The sequence below is a fragment of the Pungitius pungitius genome, chromosome 8, assembly GCF_949316345.1.
Source record: "Pungitius pungitius chromosome 8, fPunPun2.1, whole genome shotgun sequence".
In the NCBI taxonomy this organism is placed as follows: Eukaryota; Metazoa; Chordata; class Actinopteri; order Perciformes; family Gasterosteidae; genus Pungitius; species Pungitius pungitius.
This window is the reverse complement of record NC_084907.1, coordinates 1,180,984-1,199,180: the sequence shown is the minus strand read 5'-3', so window position 1 is coordinate 1,199,180 and position 18,197 is coordinate 1,180,984. Positions and strand designations below refer to the sequence as shown.

The following is an 18,197-nucleotide window of genomic DNA, read 5'->3' as shown; positions in this document are numbered from 1 at the left end:
GGATCTAATAGGTGTTTCGGTCCCCGTCACATTTTCCTCGTGGTTCGACAACTTCTTCAGACAAAAGTGTGACTTTTTTTCACAATGAGCTGAGAGTATTTGTTCGTGCTGACAGAGCAGCAAAGATGTAATTACATTACTTTGGGTATGCAGGAGCCTCCACGCCATTTGTTTGTGTCTTTATACGTCTGCACATAGTTTGGGGTTTTATTCGTATACTTTGGAGTTCTGTTCTCCACAAATAAAGTCTGTTCAAATCATGTTAACCTTAGACTAAAAAAAAAAAATGTGTATTTACTAAATGAGTTTTGATAAAACAATGTCAGTCTTTAAATGGAAATACAAAAGTTATTAATTGAATTAAAATCTCATCAAAAACTAAAGAAAAGGACAATGTATCTCAATCTTCCTTAAAACAAATGATTTCATTAAATGTTTTATGTTCATTGTAAATCTGTTTTTTTCTTTGTCTGACCCATGTGTGTGTGTGTGTGTGTGTGTGTGTGAGTGTGTGTGTGTGTGTGTGTGTGTGTGAGTGTGACAGTAGCACTGACAAATCCAGAACTCGTCTTACCTTTGGGAAGCAGAGGTCCGAACCAGACTAACGTTGTGTATTCCTCCAAATCGATTCTCTCTCTCTCTCTCTCTCTCTCCCTCTGATCCCGCAGGTAAACCCGTTGGGTTCTTGAGGAACCCGGCTGGGAGGGTCGGGTGATCCAGGTACTGAACTGAGACACAAAACAAACATATTCTGTCCTGTCAAAAGGGACGTTTTGTGTTTCGGTTTGAAATAGCGTCTGTGTGTGTGTGTGTGTGTGTGTGTGTGTCCGTGCGTGTGTGTGTGTCCGTGCGTCAAACGGTGGAAATATGATTGTACAGAGCCTGTCAAATATACCCATGCACACTTGCAAAGTCAACACACAAAACACGCGCAATCTGCAACCGTTTGCTTCCCTCGAAACGCGGAGCTCCGCGGAAAAATGTCAAAAATGACAAAGATCTGAAAACTTCAGCGAGAGAAGCGGCATGAAAAAAAAAACTCCGGCAGAAAAAGGGCTCTAAACAGAAAGAGTGGAGAACTTACCCTGTTTTAAATATATAATCTGGCAGTCACCTTCTTCTCAAAGGGAGCAGCGGGTCACTTTAGTAAGTTTCTTTTCATTTGGCGCCTTGTTGTTTTGCCGTAATATTTCTCAGCGGTTTGACAGTATAAGTGGAATGTTAAGTATGACTTTGGTATGAAATCAACGCACTACACTGGAAAACGAAGGGGGAGGGAGGGGAAAAAAAAGAAAAGACTCCCGAGGAGGAGCCACTGGCGCGCGTCAATCAACAAGCGTGGGGGGCGGGGACTTCCTCACAGGCCCCGCCCACCAGGAACCCTGCAGACCCGGGCTGCAGCTTCCTGTCCCAAAAACTAACCCTCTGAACGGCGTGAAGCTAAATGACGTGTTTAGATCCTGGATCTAAAGAGGAATTCTACACCTTTGGAGCGCTGGAGGAGGTATGAAGGTGAAGGTCTGTACTCAAATACAAGTTACAAGTAAAAGAGCTGACATGTGACAAGGAAAAGAAATAGCATCATGTAGCATGACCCATTTCACTGGATGTAATTATTTATTTCTGAATATAAAATGGGGCTTATTTTGACAAATGTTTTTACTCTTGTTTAATCTACAATTATTATCGTACATATTATTATATTATTATTATTGATTTTAAGTTTGTAATTACTCAGGTAACTGATGTAAATAATGTTATCAGATGCATTTTTCTTACAAACCGTACAAACTTTAAACTTTGTATTCCATTATAAAGGGGATTCTGTACTAAATTACTGTCATCATAAAGAAACATGACCCTTTCCTAAAGTCTTTGTGCTTTCCCAGTGGTTCCACCAGACGGAGGTTCTATCTGATGGGGGTCGTCCTGCCGTGGTCCTGCCGTACACTTACTGCTCACAATTGTTTGCATCATCTCTTTTATGGGAATGAAAGTGTTCACACCTTTTGACGTTGTTCCTTCTGTACACACAACATTGCAGTCTGTCCATCCTGATGGATCCTCCTCACCTCTGACCTTCTCACTCAGGTTCCTTCCCTTTTTTCTCCATGGAAGGTTTTTCATTCCTTGGGGAGTTGTTCCTGTGCCGATGTGAGGGTTTGGGCACAGAGGATGTTACATGTGTACAGACTGTAAAGCCCTCTGGGGCAAATTTGTAATTAGCGTTTATGGGCTCTACGAAATAAAATGAATAGAATTAAATATTTCATGCTGCATTCGTGGTAATGCATACGACATGCAGAGGAAGAATAAATATGCACAAGGCATCTAAAATGATTTAATGGATTACAGCAATAAAACATCATTCACAGATTAATGTTGGAACAAGCAGATAAAGAACAGACACTCTCAGATGTTGTAAAAGGTTTTTTACCAACATCAGAGCTTCGTGGATGGAAATAAATGGTTCAAGATGTTAATGTTAACCCGTCATGTAGATTTAAGTATATATTTGTCGCGATTCGATGCTGAAGCAGGCGGAAGCAGGACTCAAATGCAGAGGTTCTCGATCAAAAGTGCTCTTTATTCTTAAACCACCCAAAACGTGCTCCAACGACGATGGACATTTGACAATGACGCGACAGGGGACAACAGGCACACAGGGCTTAAATACACAAGGGAGGTGCAGGTGATTGGACACAGGTGGAGACAATCACGCAATCACAAGACAAGGCAGGAAGTGAAGTTAACCCAGGACCACAAGAGACATGAAACTTCAAACTAAAACAGGAAGCGAAGCCAAACCGTGACAATATTCTTCATTTATATGACTTTATTTTAAAATCAAAGCAGGACGCATCATTGGCTGCTGTAAGCAATTTAATTAAACAACATAAAGGATCACACATCACAAATGTGACTAACCTTTTTTAATGCAGTAAATTACCGATATTTTACTGAACATTTCATGAACCTTGACTTCAAACGGGGCATTTGTCTAATAGAAAGCGGACATCTGAGTCTATTTTTCCAGCACTGTGCACGTTTAGACTCCATACCGAGTTCACTGTGGCTTTATTGAATTTGAATCGATTTAAAGAATAGTGTATTTGTTGCAACTTAACTTACCGAAGGAACATCTTCACTGACCGAGGATCTCTTTCATCAGTACAACCGATAAAAAGCACACGTCAATCCTGCAACAGCTCCTTCTGTTGGTCAACATCGTGGTTGCAACATTCGAGCATTCGGCCGTGTGTTCATCCACTGCAGAGCAGCTGCATGTGCAGGCGGTGTGAAAGTGACTCACCCGTACAGTAGATGCACAAAGTGTATTAGGGTCTAATGACGGCAGTATTCTTGGCAGTTATTCAGCAGTTACCGAAGAAGACAATGAAGGAGTAAAAGAACTCACTCTGCAGCATCTGTCCAGACGAGCCGCCAGCTTCAGGCTTCGTTAAATCTGCGAGTTTGGACAACTGCCTGAGCAGGTTCAGGCGGAATACACACCTGTGGCTTGCTCTCAAACAAACACCTTGAGGGTCAAACAGGTTTTTCATCCTGAGGGAAGCTCAACGTGTCAGAAAACTAGAACGCCGTGGGTGTCTCTCGATAAGCTGCGACTAGAGGAAGTCTTTCTGTGCATCTGCCAGCTCGGTGCTTTCATTAAATATATTACAACAGATGACCAAAACCCACAGTGTAATGTGGGACTGCATACATACAGGTTAAACCCCCAAATCACAGCGAACCTTTGCAATAACTTTCATAACCATTATATATATATATTATCCGTATCATTTAATATTTCTTTATATATAATATTTCATTTCAGTTACTGTTTTATTTATCCTGTAACTGTTCCAGCTGCAGGACTAATAAAGGATTATCTTATCATATCTTATCTTTGGCCTTCAGCACCAAGTGCCTACAAAACCCATGTTTTTCTTCAGTTTTTGTTCTATTTTTGAAAGCGTATGAGAAAGGGCACCGGAGGAGGGAGGAGGGGGGGGGGGGGGGGCTCTGGCCTCATTTGGTATCAATTATTGTAATATTTAAGTATTTTGGGAGACCTACTAAGTGCTGATATCATTACATTTATTTGACCACGTACAAAAACATTCTCATACAAGGAGAAAAGATGTAGCACATCTCACGCTGCATGCTACTCTCCTCCTGCGGTCCCTGGGCAGGTGGAGCCGGACTCCAACAACTAACAATCAGAGGTGCAGTGTGTTTCATCCGGAAGCATCGAGCAGAGGGAAACAAACTTCTTTACCTACACGGAGCCATGGACCCGTTTGGTTGATAATTCACTGAAGAAAACGTCCAATCTCTGCCAATAGAGCATGCCAAATGCCACACACTGTCTCCTCAATACAAAAACATGATCGAAAGTTCACATGCTTTCCCAAATGCAACAAAGGCGGTGTTAAAAAAAAAAAAAAAAACATTTTATAAAAATGTTGAACCGAAAATACAAAATAGAATATTCTACAGGAGCTGGAATCAGCTAAAATCCTTTATATTGTGTGAAAATATCACGTGAACACCAAATATAAGAACTATGAATTTCTATTTTGAATATTAAACTTTTCCATGTCACTGTAACAATTCCTGGAACCTGGAGTTTATAAAAACAAACAACAAACAGCTGTCATGAGACTTCAAAATACGTTCTTTTTTTAAGCTATTATTTATTCTGTGAGAGAATGTGTTGGTAGACTTTTGATACCTTAGTTTGATAAAAACCACATATGGGCCTTAACACTCATCTTGACTCAATCTTTGGCGAGCTTGAATTTCACATGAACCACACAACGTAATTGTTACTTTCATACAGCACAAACAAAAAAACACAACACAGTTTGACATCTTTTGAGACTGTTTTTTGCACTTTTCATAATCCAGGTGTGCCATCATTCCCTCAAAAAAACCCTTAATTGTTCAGTCATCGAGGTCCTTTCAGCTGATGCGTGTCTCTCTGAGAAATCCGTTCGTTTCCACTAAATTAGCGACAGAAAAACAGGAATCTCCTTTGTCCTGCCGTGATAATCCGATGACAACATGAGACGAGGCCCAGCAGCACGCTCACTATCGGCCGAGCTAAAGACGAGTCCAAAGAGTAAACTGGGAACATTGAGGTCATTCACAGGCGATTTTGCCATCAAAGCTGGAGAGTGCGATGGCGAAGGCCTGCACCGCACACATCGGGTAGTTGAAGTCCAGCGTGAAAATGTCATCGGCTATTCGTCCAAACTGCATCACAATGTAGTCCACTGTAAAAAATAAAAAAGGCAAGGAATCGTTGGAATTCTGTACTGTAGAGAGATGTATTAATGACACTGCATATTTATGAATAATTATAACCATGGGTTTTCATACGAAAATGACATTAAACAGAACATTATTCATAAGTATGTAGTGTCATTACTACATCTCTGACGTTCATAACAAACCAAACCGTTTAAAAATCGGTTGAAAATTGAGCAAGTTATTATTTAAAGTACATGTACCACTACCAACACAATGTTAACAACATGAGCGGACATTCTATACTCCGCCATAAGATATATATATATATATATATATATATATATATATATATATATATATATATATATAGGCCCGGTTCTTGTTTGTTGGTTCATGGCAACAACAACCTTTTTTTCCTGGAAGTCTTCCGTTTGTCACTTATTTCTAACTGGGCCAGAATTCCTTCTAAATTGAACGGAGTGAGTAGACACTTAGAAATAAGGACTCTTCTTGGAATGCTGCGGTTCTATCCAGAACCATTTGCTTCAAAATAAAACTTTATTGGAGATTTTCAATTTAAAAGGTTCTTTGTCAAACATACCCCTTTCATCTAAAAAAAACATTTTTGCAAGAGGTTTTTTCTTTTTGAAAGCATCATAAAAACGCAATAAAAAGTCAAATAACCCTATTCAGTACCTTCATTTCTAAGAGTGTAGTTATGTACCAAGTAAGTACATTTCATCTGTAATCATATTTTAAAAAAAATAAGGTTTTTTTTGTTTTGTTTCTCAAACTATCATTATGGAAACAATGGTGAAAAAACCAGTACGATGTCTGCATCTATGCGACTTCATACATTGGATGATCCTCAATGCCAAACTAAACTAAACTAAGAGGCCGTGCTCATCGTCCCCAGTTATTTGACGTGTTCCGTGACTTGGCAGTGGACTGCTTTGTGTATTCCTTGGTCTACTGACATTTGCTTGTGATGAGGGGTGACAAGAACAAGCGGTGGACACTCACGGTCTTTGCTGTGGACTATCTGGAAGTTCTTGATGGAGGCCTGGGTGACCCTGCCGTTGAAGTTGAGCACGTGAGACGCGGATTCGTCGTTCCACACGGGCGTCTTGTTGTGTAGCTCGATCAGATTTTCTGTCCTTCTATTCTGGTGCCTCATCAACAAGCCGTCACATTCCTGCCAGGAAAGTCAGGAACACAACCACAGGGCGTCATAGAATTTGACACGTTGGCCTCGTGTGACTCTGGTAGCAAACAGACTGTGTGGATACGCTATTTTGATGTGTAAGAAAGCAGCAGGGGGTTCTGGGATACCTGACCTGGCAGATGAGTCAATGAATATAGTCATTCGGAGATGTCTACTGATAGACAAGAGATACTTGATAATTCCAACTTCACATTTGTATCTGAATCCCAAATTATGAATTGTGCAGAACGGTGAGACCCTGGTGAGCTGGTTTGTTTCATTCTATTGATTTTACAGTTTGTATAATTACAGTTAATGTATAATTCTTACATTTCTTGGTCGTAGAGGTACTCGCTGGTTGTTTTTGTCCATCCCTGGAATGATAATGGTCATCCTTCTGGGTCCTTTCATTCCTAAGACATTTGTTTCCTGTGTCAGAAACAAGTAAAATCAGCATTTCTTTTCTTTGAAAATGTACATCTTTTTTTTATTTTTGTTCAATTCAACGCAGCTCATTCTTGTGATGAGCTGTTGATGGACTTACATAGATGATGCCTGCTAGCTCCTGACGTGCATTAGACATGTCTGGAAGAGCTCTCTCTGGATTCAGAGCGTTATCAAACACGGTGAACTTAGTCCCCATTAAATTGGACCTGGACAACGTGACAAAAAATGTGAAACTCAAAAAGTCCTTACTTATTTGGTAATAATACTTTTGAATTATTAATGATTTTTGCGGTGTACCTCAGCTTTCCGACAAAATTCTCTCCACCTCTGGATAAATCTGTGGCATCGATGGAGATGAGGTAGTTTGAAGTCGCGCACCTCTTTCTTTTCCTGCCGGCCAACAGGAAAGTCTGAAAAAGAAACAAAGACCATGTACCCAGGTTAGATTTCAGAGCACAAAGGAAGGCAACGTGATGCGCACAAACTCATCCGCTGACCTTCTTGGCGTTGTCCAGGTGGAGGTAGTACGTTGGGTAGAGGCTCTTGTCCATGCCTCTCTGGTCTCGCGTCACTCTGCATTTGACGGTCACGCCCTGCGTCGCCGGCTCCATGACAAACTCCTCCAGGTTGTCAAACTGAATCTCAGGGGACGGCGATCTCTCCTGGCCCAGACAGCAACAATGGGTTCAGGCTAAAATCAAATGGGTTATTTAATGAAAGGTGAATTGTGAGACGTCAGGTACCTTTTTCTTTTTGCCTTTGCCCTTTTTCTTCTTAGATTTTCCTTCCTTTTCAGAGTCCGAATCATCACTCTCTTCTGCCTTTGCTTGAATATACAACAAAGATGGTTAGCTAGTTGTCCTCACTGACGGGTAGAATGTGCGTGCCAGCGAACATGCCTTTCTTTTTGGTTTTCTTGTCTTTGTCCTTGTCCCCTGATGTTTGGAACATGGATGCTGAGCCGGCGGACGGTTTTTTCTTCGATTTGGTTGACTTTGTCTCCTCTTCGCTTTCATCACTGTCAGATTTGGCTGCTCAGGAGACAAACGCAACGGTAAGGCGGTTTATTTCCAGTTGGGATGCATGGGTTCTTTTTACAATAGAGGAGGTGAAACAGTTTATCAAAGTGTTATCACCTTTCTTCTTGCTTTTTGAGTTTTTTTCTTCGTTTATCTGGAACATTGAAGCTGGCTCTTTCTTCTTGTCTTTCTCCTTTAACTTTGACTTCTTTTCTTTTCCGTCGGAATCTTTGTCCTCTGAAAAGAGAGAATTCAAAAAAAATGTTATCTGTCCTTGAATTTGATACCAAACAAGGAGAAAAATGTGACCACACACCAAAGAATTTAATCTATTTTTTCTTTCAGAGGCAAATAATGTAAATCTCATTCCTTTGTGTGTTAGACAGTGGGGGAAGAAAATGTGATGGACCGGAGAGCAAGGATTTCAAGTGTTACGTTTTTAGTGTGTTGGCTCGGTTTGAAATTAGTTCTCCTTGTTTCTTACAACTGTGTTTTGTCTCACATTCTCAATAAAAGTGTGATTTAAAAAGTAAACCAAAAGACTGAATTGTCATGGTTACAAACAAACTCAAGCGCCTGGCTTTCTTTTACTCAACCAGAGGAGCGAGGAGCTCAAGTCGGAGCAGGTGCTCGACAGCTGATCCGAGGTGGACGGAGGTTAAGTTCAGCTCAGAGGCAAAAGCTCTGGAGACGATCCAGCCAAAGTGTTAGAAAAGAGCAGCACCACTCTGGGACATCACGTAGTAATTCAGTGTAAAAGTGACACAATTCTTGTTGACTTTATTTTCAACCCATCCTTAATCTGATGTGCTGGATGAATATTTCAGGACTAAACCTACAGCCGTGCTAAAAGAGTCTACGGGCTGTAAGTAGGCTCAGCGTGTCAAGACTGTAAATAAGAAGTGGGGGTAGTTGCCACGACGTCACTCCTTGGTTTGTAGTCATTTTGTTAAGCCTCGAGTTTGGCATTTTAGTTGCAGCCATCTTGGTTTATTGAAAGTAAAAGTGAAGTACAACCAAACGCTGAACAAAACATTTACAATTACATTCATGCTGTGTTAAAAAGACATGAACTTGTGATTGAGATCATGAACTCATCTTGAAGAGTTTCCCCATGAGGTTATGAGCTACTGCAGCGCTTTGAGCTAAATGCTAATGTTAGCCTACTAATAATGTTGATGTTTAACAGATATAATGTTGAAGGCGTCTGAAGGCCTTACATCACAATTGAAGATATTTACGTCATGAAACCACACTGTAAAAAGATCCTAATTTTTATGGAAAAAAATGTACAGTAGTTTTTCTGTTAAAAAAAAGAAGATATTATCTGTAAATGAACAGTCCAACTGTAAATATAAGTATTATGCTAATCATGACAAATCTTTTTCTCATTTTATTACGGAAGAAATGCTGTATTTATTTTACAGTGCAAAGGATTGGTTCCTGACAGATTCATACGACCAGATGATGCCACTTGATGAAAAGTCAGAGGATCACCAAAGTTATGATGATGAACATGGATATTTAACCAAATATAAAAGTAATTGGGGAGGTACAGGAAAGCTCAGGGATCAACAGGGCCAGAATAAATGTCATGCCATTCATTGGGGCCTACAAAACAGCCTCCTTCAGTTTGATGGCCAATAAGTGTTTTCTAATTACGAATTTACTAATTGAGAATGTGTTCAACAATTTGGAAGAAAATACCTTCATGCGTAATTTACCGCAGATCTCCTGCACAGTACAAGTGGCACAAAGGTGCACAGCAGTCTGGCCAAACAGTTGCATTGTTAACTGAAGCAGAACAAAAGGATTGGACCATTTTAACAACATTTCTAGTCACTTAATTGCCGTGTTTTCCTGCCTCTGCTACGAGGTCAGTGTTTCCACTGTCTCACCATTACACAATGAAATCATTTAATCCCCTTAAGGACGTTGGGCTGCTCTCATAACGCTTAATGCCTTTCCTTGCTTCTTGTCATACCTTTAGGTTTAGGTTTCTTTTCTTTGGCCGAAGCTGCGGATGGAGAGCTGTCCTTTGGTGTTTTTTTCTTTGTCTTTTTTTTGGAGCTTTCTTCATCGTTGTCAACGTCGTCGCCGTCGTTGTCTGAGCCTGAACCCGCTGCGACGCAAAACACTTTTCACTCCCAAAATATATTTCATTAACCGTTTAACAGGTTTTCACACGCCATCGATGACGTACCTTTTTTCTTTTTTGGAGCACTTTTTACTTTCTTTTTTGGTTCTTTCTCTTTTTCTCTTTCGGGTTCTTCTTTGTCTTTTTCTGGTTTCTTTTTCTTCAGCTTCTTTCCATCTATAATGTTGATAGGAAACAATAGTTGGACCAAAGTGATCACATCACAGCAGAGATGGAGTATAATATCTGCTTTCTTTGTACAAAATGCTTTAATGAGAATAATCTCTTTAAAATTCCTCACTTTGGATGGAGGGACTGTCCTCATCGGACACATCTTCGTGTTTCTTAATCTTCGTTTTTTTGGGCTTCGCTTCTTTAACATTCATGTCGGCATCTGTTGTGCCGTTAGTCTCCTCTTTCTTCTTTTTCAGCTTCTAAAGAGTTTCTTGTAAAAATTAAAGAACATATTAAAAAGCAGAGAAAAGGTGACACAAAAAACTGAAAATCAAAATGAATGTCTTTGTATAATCGCAAGAAAACAGATCAATTTCAAGGTCTTGATGAAAAAATAACTTACCATTTCAAGGAGAGATATGCAAGGGCAGAAAGCAAATTAAAGAACTGAATTATTAAATCTCACACAGCTTTGTTGTTCTTGTTCAGTGGTTCTTCTTTTATGAAGAACATCCTCACATAAAATAAAATAATGCAGTCGTACTGTCACAGCGAATGTACTTATAAGAACAATGAGGCACGAGCACCTGCACTTTGTAGAACTGTGTAAGCACTACCTTCCATAACAGTTTTGTAACACGTGCAAAACAACAAGTGACAAAACTATTTTAGGAATTAGCTTAAGCATCCTTCTGAGTACTAAGGAATCAAATCACAGCAAACCCCGAACACACTATACATCCTATTTGTCAGGTCATTCCCTCTATGAAAGAGTAAACAACGGAGAGGAAATGTAAGGGAAAAGTTTCCATTGAATCTTTCCTGCAGATCTTTCTGTTATTCTGTTACTGAAATAAACTGCATTATTCTGCCAAGTTTGCTTTCCTTTGGTCATTTTGTGCGATAGAAGCTCTCATCTCGGTTGTCTGGTAACACTGTTAATGCTAAAGTTGGGTCAAACCCCCTGAACCTTAGTCCACCTACACGTCTTTGTCTTTATGAGGATTTCTATACCACAAACATCTAATGTATCCATGTTGGAAGTGTGAGAAATCTGAACCCAGAACAGCACGTCACTGACCCGAGACACGGAGAAGCAGGTCGGTGTGATGCATCCAGCAGGGACAGTAAAGATAATCCTATTAGATCCTGCAACGATGGAGCTCTATTTGTGTTCTCACACAATCCACAACTCACAGTTATGGCAGCAGATTTGTGTTTTCTCACATTGAAATGAACTGTTATTTTTTAATCTACCCAAAGATCATTTCTTTGTATAATCAACTTAAATCAATTATCTTTTTGTTCATTTCCGTCTACTGCAGTCAGAACATGAGTTATTACTATCAAATCGAATGTTTTTTTTAAAATAATGTATAAATTAGTATTCAATAATCCCCTTGTTCTTTGAGTAAAAAGAGCCACATTTCTAAAGTTTCTGCACATGACGATGTAAGATCTGTTACGTTAAGTGATTGTTCACATATGCCTTTGTAATGGTCAAAGTAGATCGTAGTTGTCAAATGAAGGAAACGCAGTTGCATTCAACATGGCCGCCACCACAGAAGCAATGCATGAGAGGGAGCTGGATTACCGAGCGCCTTCAATCCCTCATGCATGCTTTACGCATCGCTCAATAAACTCGCACGTCTTCAAACGAGGACACAACTCAGCGTCAGAGGATGTCCATCATCTGGCCGCCTAAATCGATGCTTTCGAAGTATTCTCTCTGTTGAACACTTAATAAATCCGTCCCATGAGGGCACAGGGAGCAGTATGTGTGTGTAGATATTTTCATTATCATCATCACCTTTTAAATGAATTTGTTGAAGTGAGCCTAAACACACCCATAGATGCTTCGTGCCAAAAGTATAAATTCTGCCTTTTTACTGTAAATATTCAAAATGAATAAACACATAAATATTGTTGTGTGTAAAAGTGTTATTTGATTCTTATTAAAAGTATAATTTATCTCTCTCTAGACGTCATTTCATGTCATCACACGTGTCATTACATCACATCTGAAAGTTAATTAAAGAAAACCCCACAAAGCACATCCCCACCCGTTTACCTTCTCTGCAGACATGGCCAGGCCTCTGACCTCAGCTCTACCGCTGCTTTTCTTTGTAGGTTAGAAAAGTAAAAAAAAGCAGGCTTCTCAGCAGAGGTAATGAGAGAGTAAGAAATCCCTGTGTTCACTGTGTCTCCATCAGCAGATAGTTGTTAATAGGATTTATGTGTAAAGCCATCTGCTCTGTAGAAACACGTCAACGGGAGAAACCAACAAAGGCTCTGGAGGAGGGAGACGACTTGCTCATCGTGCGTGGCCAGTATCCACGGACCGGGAAACAAGACGTTCTGTCTGTCCTCCTCTCAGGTTTTACTGCTGGGCCTCATTCTCTGGAGCTCAAGTCTCACGTCTATTTTTTTAACTGTTTCTAGTTGCAAAAGCCAGATTATAGTTTTCAAAATGAAAGATTTACCTTAACTTGCAGCTGCGTGGCCGAGTCCTGTAGCTCTTGAATCCTGAAGTGAAAACAATTAAATGTGCATGTTATGTAATGATATTAGCGTTATCATCATCATTCCCTCTATCTCATATGTGGGATATTTAATAGGACAACGACAAACAATTAGCATCATTATCAATCTATCAATTTTCTGCATTCATTGATTAAACGATGAATAAGATATAATATTCATGTTCACTCAACAATATGTAATTTCATTCCATAGGAGATACTGATGGCGATAAAAAAGATGTTGATTGACTTGATGACGTCTGTGTCTGCCTGACAACAAGTGAACCCTTCCTGTGAATCGGTTTACGACTTGGCTGCCACCAGCTTAAAGTGGGTGTGCTAGAGCCAGTAATGACCAATCAGAAGGTCGCAAGGCTTCAGGTAGCAGCAATATGAGGAGCATAACCAACACTTAACCCTAACCCAACGTTTAGTGTCGTTGTGTGGAGATGTTGACCTACTCGTCTTGCATCCAGGCCTCTCTCACGGTGCGATTGGCTGATGGGTAAAGAGGTACAACATTTGATGTATGTTACACAAGTAAGTAAGTAAGTAAGTGTCAGACAGAATACTATCCAATACAAAAGCCCTTCATTTGAACCTGCATGTAATAGTATGCATGTAAAAACATGCATGTATGCATATGTTCTCTCACCAAGAATGTGGAGGTTTTTCTTGGCAGCACTTTACTCAATCTATTTCAGGAGCGTGCACAGGGCTCCATACACGCCCTGCAGCCCACAGAGAGGTCACATGACCCCACTTCTAAGAGGCTTTTTAGCAAAGCAGCAGGTTTCCCCCAATCGACCACATAACCAGGAGGCCCAACGCTTCCACTGGGATTAGCCTACTGTGATCAGCTACTCGCCATCTGTGAGCATTTCTGTGGAGGTTCCCCACAAAGAGACTCAGCGGAGGAAAGTGAGAAAGATTCAGGTTAAGTACAACAATAACGTTTTCATTTTGGTGTGTCAAGCTAAACACGGATAAAAGTACACAATGCATGTGGTTTATACCTACAGGTGAAAAAGTTCTCTTCATTGACCTTTGCTTTTACGTGTGCAACAGTGTGAGCGTAGGGCAGGATGATGTTAGAAAAGTGTGATGTCATCAGTCAACCACCAGATGCTGCTGTGCCTCAAGAGACAAAAAAAAAAACAAGGCTCCTCCGTGAGACGCCAGGGGGCACAAGGAGGTACACGACCGGCTAAACTTCAACCATAATATTCCAGAACTGTTCAGGAAACATGTTTCTCTCTCCTGAAAGGTGACTCACCACAACCTCAGACTCACAACTCACAGGAGATTGGAGGAGAGGAGTCACCGCCGGAGTGAACAACCAAACATGCGACATAGGACATGAAGAAAGAAAAGTAATGCGTGTAGTATTTTCATAAGGCCGGGCCTCGCGTTTCTCCACATCGCCGTGCTGCTCACGCTGTCCAGTCTGCTGACTGTTGAAAAGGGCTCTGTACTAATGGCTTTGCTGGCATTTCTGCAAACGCTTGACAGTAACATGGCAGTTGGCAGGCGGCCTAAGGAAGGCCAGCGACCTCGGAGGGGAGCGGCGCAGAAGCCATCAAGATCTTAAAGAGACAGAAACTTCAGTGTGTTTCTAAACACACGTTGGGTTTCCAAACCAGTTGTGTGTCAGATGCGTTTCATTCAAGCGATCAAGACGGTAAACATGGCTGAAGCAATGAGAAGCAGCGGGAGTAGACCAGGGAGGCCTTAAAATGCCCTTTGTACGACACCAACAACTGTAACAACAACCTGAATGCAATGAAAACACATTAATCAAAGTCATGGGGGCCACTCAACGCAGTTGTACAAACATTGAACCAGGAAGAATTACGTTAAATACATAAAAGGTGGAGCCTCGGGGTGTTTGAGAAAAGGGGGCCAGTAGGATGAGGATATTCCAGTTCACCCATGGGTCGAGTGCTGAAACAGCACGTTGTTGGGGACGTGAACCCGGTGGCACTGTAAAGCCAGGTGAATCATCAACTCAAGGCCGTATCTCTGCGAGGGCAAACAATGTGGACGGAACAGGAAAGTCTGCGTTAAATGAGTCCGTCCCCAGTGGAGGAATTGTTCGAGGAAAGTGGAAAGCTGCAATAGAGGACAATGGCAGGAGGTGTTTTCCATCCATAGCAAATGGAAAGACACTGGGAAGAGTCTCCTGTGTTGAAGATAAAATGAAACTCACAATCTCACTCTGTTGATTCAACAAGGTCACATCCTGAAAAATGAAGTCGGGGTTTCTGTTCTTAAGATTCTTAAAGGAGCTGTATTTAACACTCAGGGTGTGGTGTTGTCTACATGATCAGAGAATGAAGTGATCCTTGCTTTGTTGAAGCAGGTTTTGTGTGAGGCCGCCCCACTGGTTAGCTGCGCTGCTGCCGTGGCTCGCGCTGTTAGCACTGTTAGCGCTGTTAGCGCTGTTAGCGTCGTGAGCTGTGATCCGTTGAAAGGCGTCGGGAGTCAATTGAGAAAAATCACAAGATCTCACAATCTCGGGACTGAAAACAGTACACTGTCCGGCCTGAAGGTGGCGGCAGAGAGGAGGAATCAAAGGCGTTCGCTCTCAGCCCACTAGGCTCACACTCGGCTACGTTTTAATCAGCGTCCCTTTGTCTACGCATCTTGTCCCCAGTTCAAAAGCTGTGTCTTGTAAACACGCGGCGCTGTGACACACACTTCAGTCCCCCTGGCCAGCTGTTGTGAGGACACACAAAGGTCTGCGAGGCCAAGATGGCCGCCGGACGGCCAGAAACGCTGAGCAGCTCGGGAATACCTTTTATAGTATATTGTTGTATTCAAAGTGTTCTCAACTTTACCCAACCATTTCCCTATAGCTCTTGTAGCATGCATACAGTGAGTTATTATACATTTGAATGTCTTCTGGAGGTAGATGCATACAGATGTGTGCCTCAAAAAGTGTGACTGGTGAGCTGGTGATTTATTGACTAAAACATATAACATGGTATATGCTATATTAAACCACTGGAATATCATGTTTTCATAGACCTTGTACATTATGTTAATGAGAACTTTATTTGTATGAGCTCTGAGAATAAGCAGTTGCTTCTTATTATTTCTATATCTACAGCAGGTCATGTGATCTTTGAAGGGTCAGTGTGTTTCTGAAGCACAAACCGTGGCCGTCTAACACTTTGAGGAAAGACTTTGTCTCTCATTTGAGGAAGTTAAAAAAAAAAGTCTGCTGTTGCATCATTTCTGTTTGTACTGTCATCAATCCTGTCACTCTTTAACTTTTGGACACAGCGGGTGAGGGGGGAGTGAGAGGGGGGGGGGGGGGGGGTAGATCCTTCCTACCTGCTCTGTGACGCCTGCACAGAGATTTTACAGTGAAGAGGGAGCCAGCTCTCCCTCTGAGCTGGCTCCCTTGTAACATGAGAACTGAAACCCATGGGCTGCGTTAGCATAAACCTTCCGTTGTGGACCTTCTGTCGCAGATCCCATTATTTACGTTAGCACATGATGCAATGAAAAACACGGCGACAGAGGGACTGAGCACATTTGGAGTGTCTGGAAGGGAGCAACGTGGAAGGTCAGCTGAGATTCCCCTGAGCCGCAAACCCATGGCCGAGCAGCCAGAGTCTGAACTGTAACACAAGCGGGGCTGAGCCTCGTGGGAGCCTCGACACACATCTCCAATGGAGGACAAAGTGTCCAGGAAGTAGTGCCTCGGCTTGCGTTTCCTACCCTTCGGGCGGCTGCAAAAAGAGACCAGCCTCCCCAGAGCGATGGGTGGTGGATACCTATCAGACCGGCCCAGCTTTAGAGAAAAAGTCCTGGGAGGGGTCGCTGCCCCCGACTCCCACAAAGAGACGGAGAGAGAGAGAGGGTGAGAGGGGAGGGCGTTTTTTCTCTTTTTTTTAAAAGTGAAACAGCCAGTGCTCTTTTGCAACGGTGCCAACGGAGGCTGAACCAAACCCTTCAAGCTGAAACCTTTACGAGCTCGCGGCAGGAAGAGGACGACGGAGTCGAGGTTGGTTTTCAGCTCCTCGCCTCTCTTCTTTGAGCTGCCTCACACGCCAGCGCTGCGACTCCCGCTTGCCCTCTTTCTGACGCACTCATACAGCCGCAAATCCTTCGCAGAACATGCAGCGAAAAGAAGGCGGCACGGGGAGGGGAAGGACTCAAAGTACGTGCATGCACACATGTGCATCACAAAAAGACAAACAGTTAGTGACGTCACACGGGAGGCTGTCCTGGATATTGCCTGAGGAAAAGACGCCAATGAGTTTGAACATTTAAGTGTTGGGCTCTATTCAGGACTCGAACGCTTTCAGTGATTTTACTTGTAATTCTTGGTGGCAGCCCATGCAAAACATTACCTTTGGATTGGCTCCCCCCCCCCTAAAGACATTGACCCTTTCGCTGCCCTAATTTTTAACTTCAGATCAGCATGACACAGTTAGCTACTTGTGGAAGAGTCGCGCTAAAACATCCAGACAGTAAACAGTGGATTCCTTTCACCGCAACGGTCAAAACCGAATCAGAACTTCGGTGGTTTTTATTCTTCTCTTGGGAGGAGGAATACAAACACAGGCAGGTGCAGAACAACTAAAGACGGGCCGGGTGACTAGAGAAAAAGGATCTATGAGGCATGTAGTACCTGGGAATGAGGCCAACTGCTGACAAAGGGCTTTACTGCACATCCTGAGCTCTGAAAAGCTTCATGTGGCCCCGAGTGGTTTGAATCTGTCAAACCTTTTTGAAGACACCTTGTAAGTATACTTTGGATGTCTTTACCTGGGCTCCTTTCTCTGCAACCCCCCCCCCCTTCCCAGCTCTTAATCCCATTGTCAAGTGAGACGTCTATTTGACGATAATAATGACTGATCGCCATTATGCGGACTGTGTCAACTTCAGAGCTCACGTCTGCTTTTAAACACCATCGTGAGCACAATTCTGTGACTTCATGCTTCCTCCCCGCTGCGTCTCTCTCTCTGTCTCTCTCTCTCTCTCTCTCTTGGCAGCGGGGTGAAAGTGGGCAGGGAGAGAGGAGGGCATGGCGCAGAAAGGGCTCTCAAGCCCCAGCCCCTGTTGAAGTGGGGCTGCTCGCTGGTACACCGCTCAGCCTTTCTCTTGTCTTGCAGGCGAGAGAGAGGGATGTGGAAATGCATTCTTGTCTCCTTTTTCTAATCAGCCTTTTTTTTTCATCTCCTCCACCATGGCCCAATTCTCTGCGGGTGAACACTTACCTGACCTGTACAAAAAAACTCACCTCCAGGTATTTCCATTTTTTTTGATTTAGCTTCTTTTTTGGCCTTGATATATTCCTCTTTGTGCTGAAGTGTGCCCTTATGCTTCAGCAGAATGCATTTCTTTATCTTCACCCTGCACACTGCACACGCGTCTGCTTTGCTTGCACCGAACACGATGCCGAAAACCTCCGCCCTTTC

At 42.3% G+C, this 18,197-nt stretch overlaps 1 protein-coding gene across 4 annotated transcripts; it reads right to left on the bottom strand.

Moving 5' to 3' along the window:
• Nucleotides 1-4,024: 4,024 nt before the first annotated feature.
• On the bottom strand, nt 4,025-13,624 carry LOC119229751 (tubby-related protein 1-like). 4 transcript variants are annotated; one of them, XM_062564146.1, is made up of 15 exons: nt 13,418-13,624; nt 13,224-13,260; nt 12,724-12,766; nt 10,368-10,497; nt 10,133-10,243; nt 9,914-10,051; nt 8,047-8,166; nt 7,810-7,941; nt 7,654-7,736; nt 7,408-7,572; nt 7,208-7,320; nt 7,008-7,116; nt 6,794-6,892; nt 6,283-6,454; nt 4,025-5,282 (listed from the first exon to the last, which is right to left on the bottom strand). In XM_062564146.1, the coding sequence occupies exons 2-15, from the start codon at nt 13,232-13,234 to the stop codon at nt 5,149-5,151; spliced, it is 1,560 nt and encodes a 519-aa protein (XP_062420130.1). In that variant the 5' UTR covers nt 13,235-13,260; nt 13,418-13,624; the 3' UTR covers nt 4,025-5,148. The 4 variants fall into 4 exon arrangements, with proteins under 4 accessions (XP_062420130.1, XP_062420129.1, XP_037346326.2 ...); XM_062564145.1 differs by having other exon boundaries at nt 10,368-10,500; nt 13,418-13,623; XM_037490429.2 differs by lacking the exons at nt 12,724-12,766; nt 13,224-13,260; nt 13,418-13,624 and adding an exon at nt 12,312-12,448 and having other exon boundaries at nt 10,368-10,500.
• Between the last annotated feature and the right edge of the window lie 4,573 nt (nt 13,625-18,197).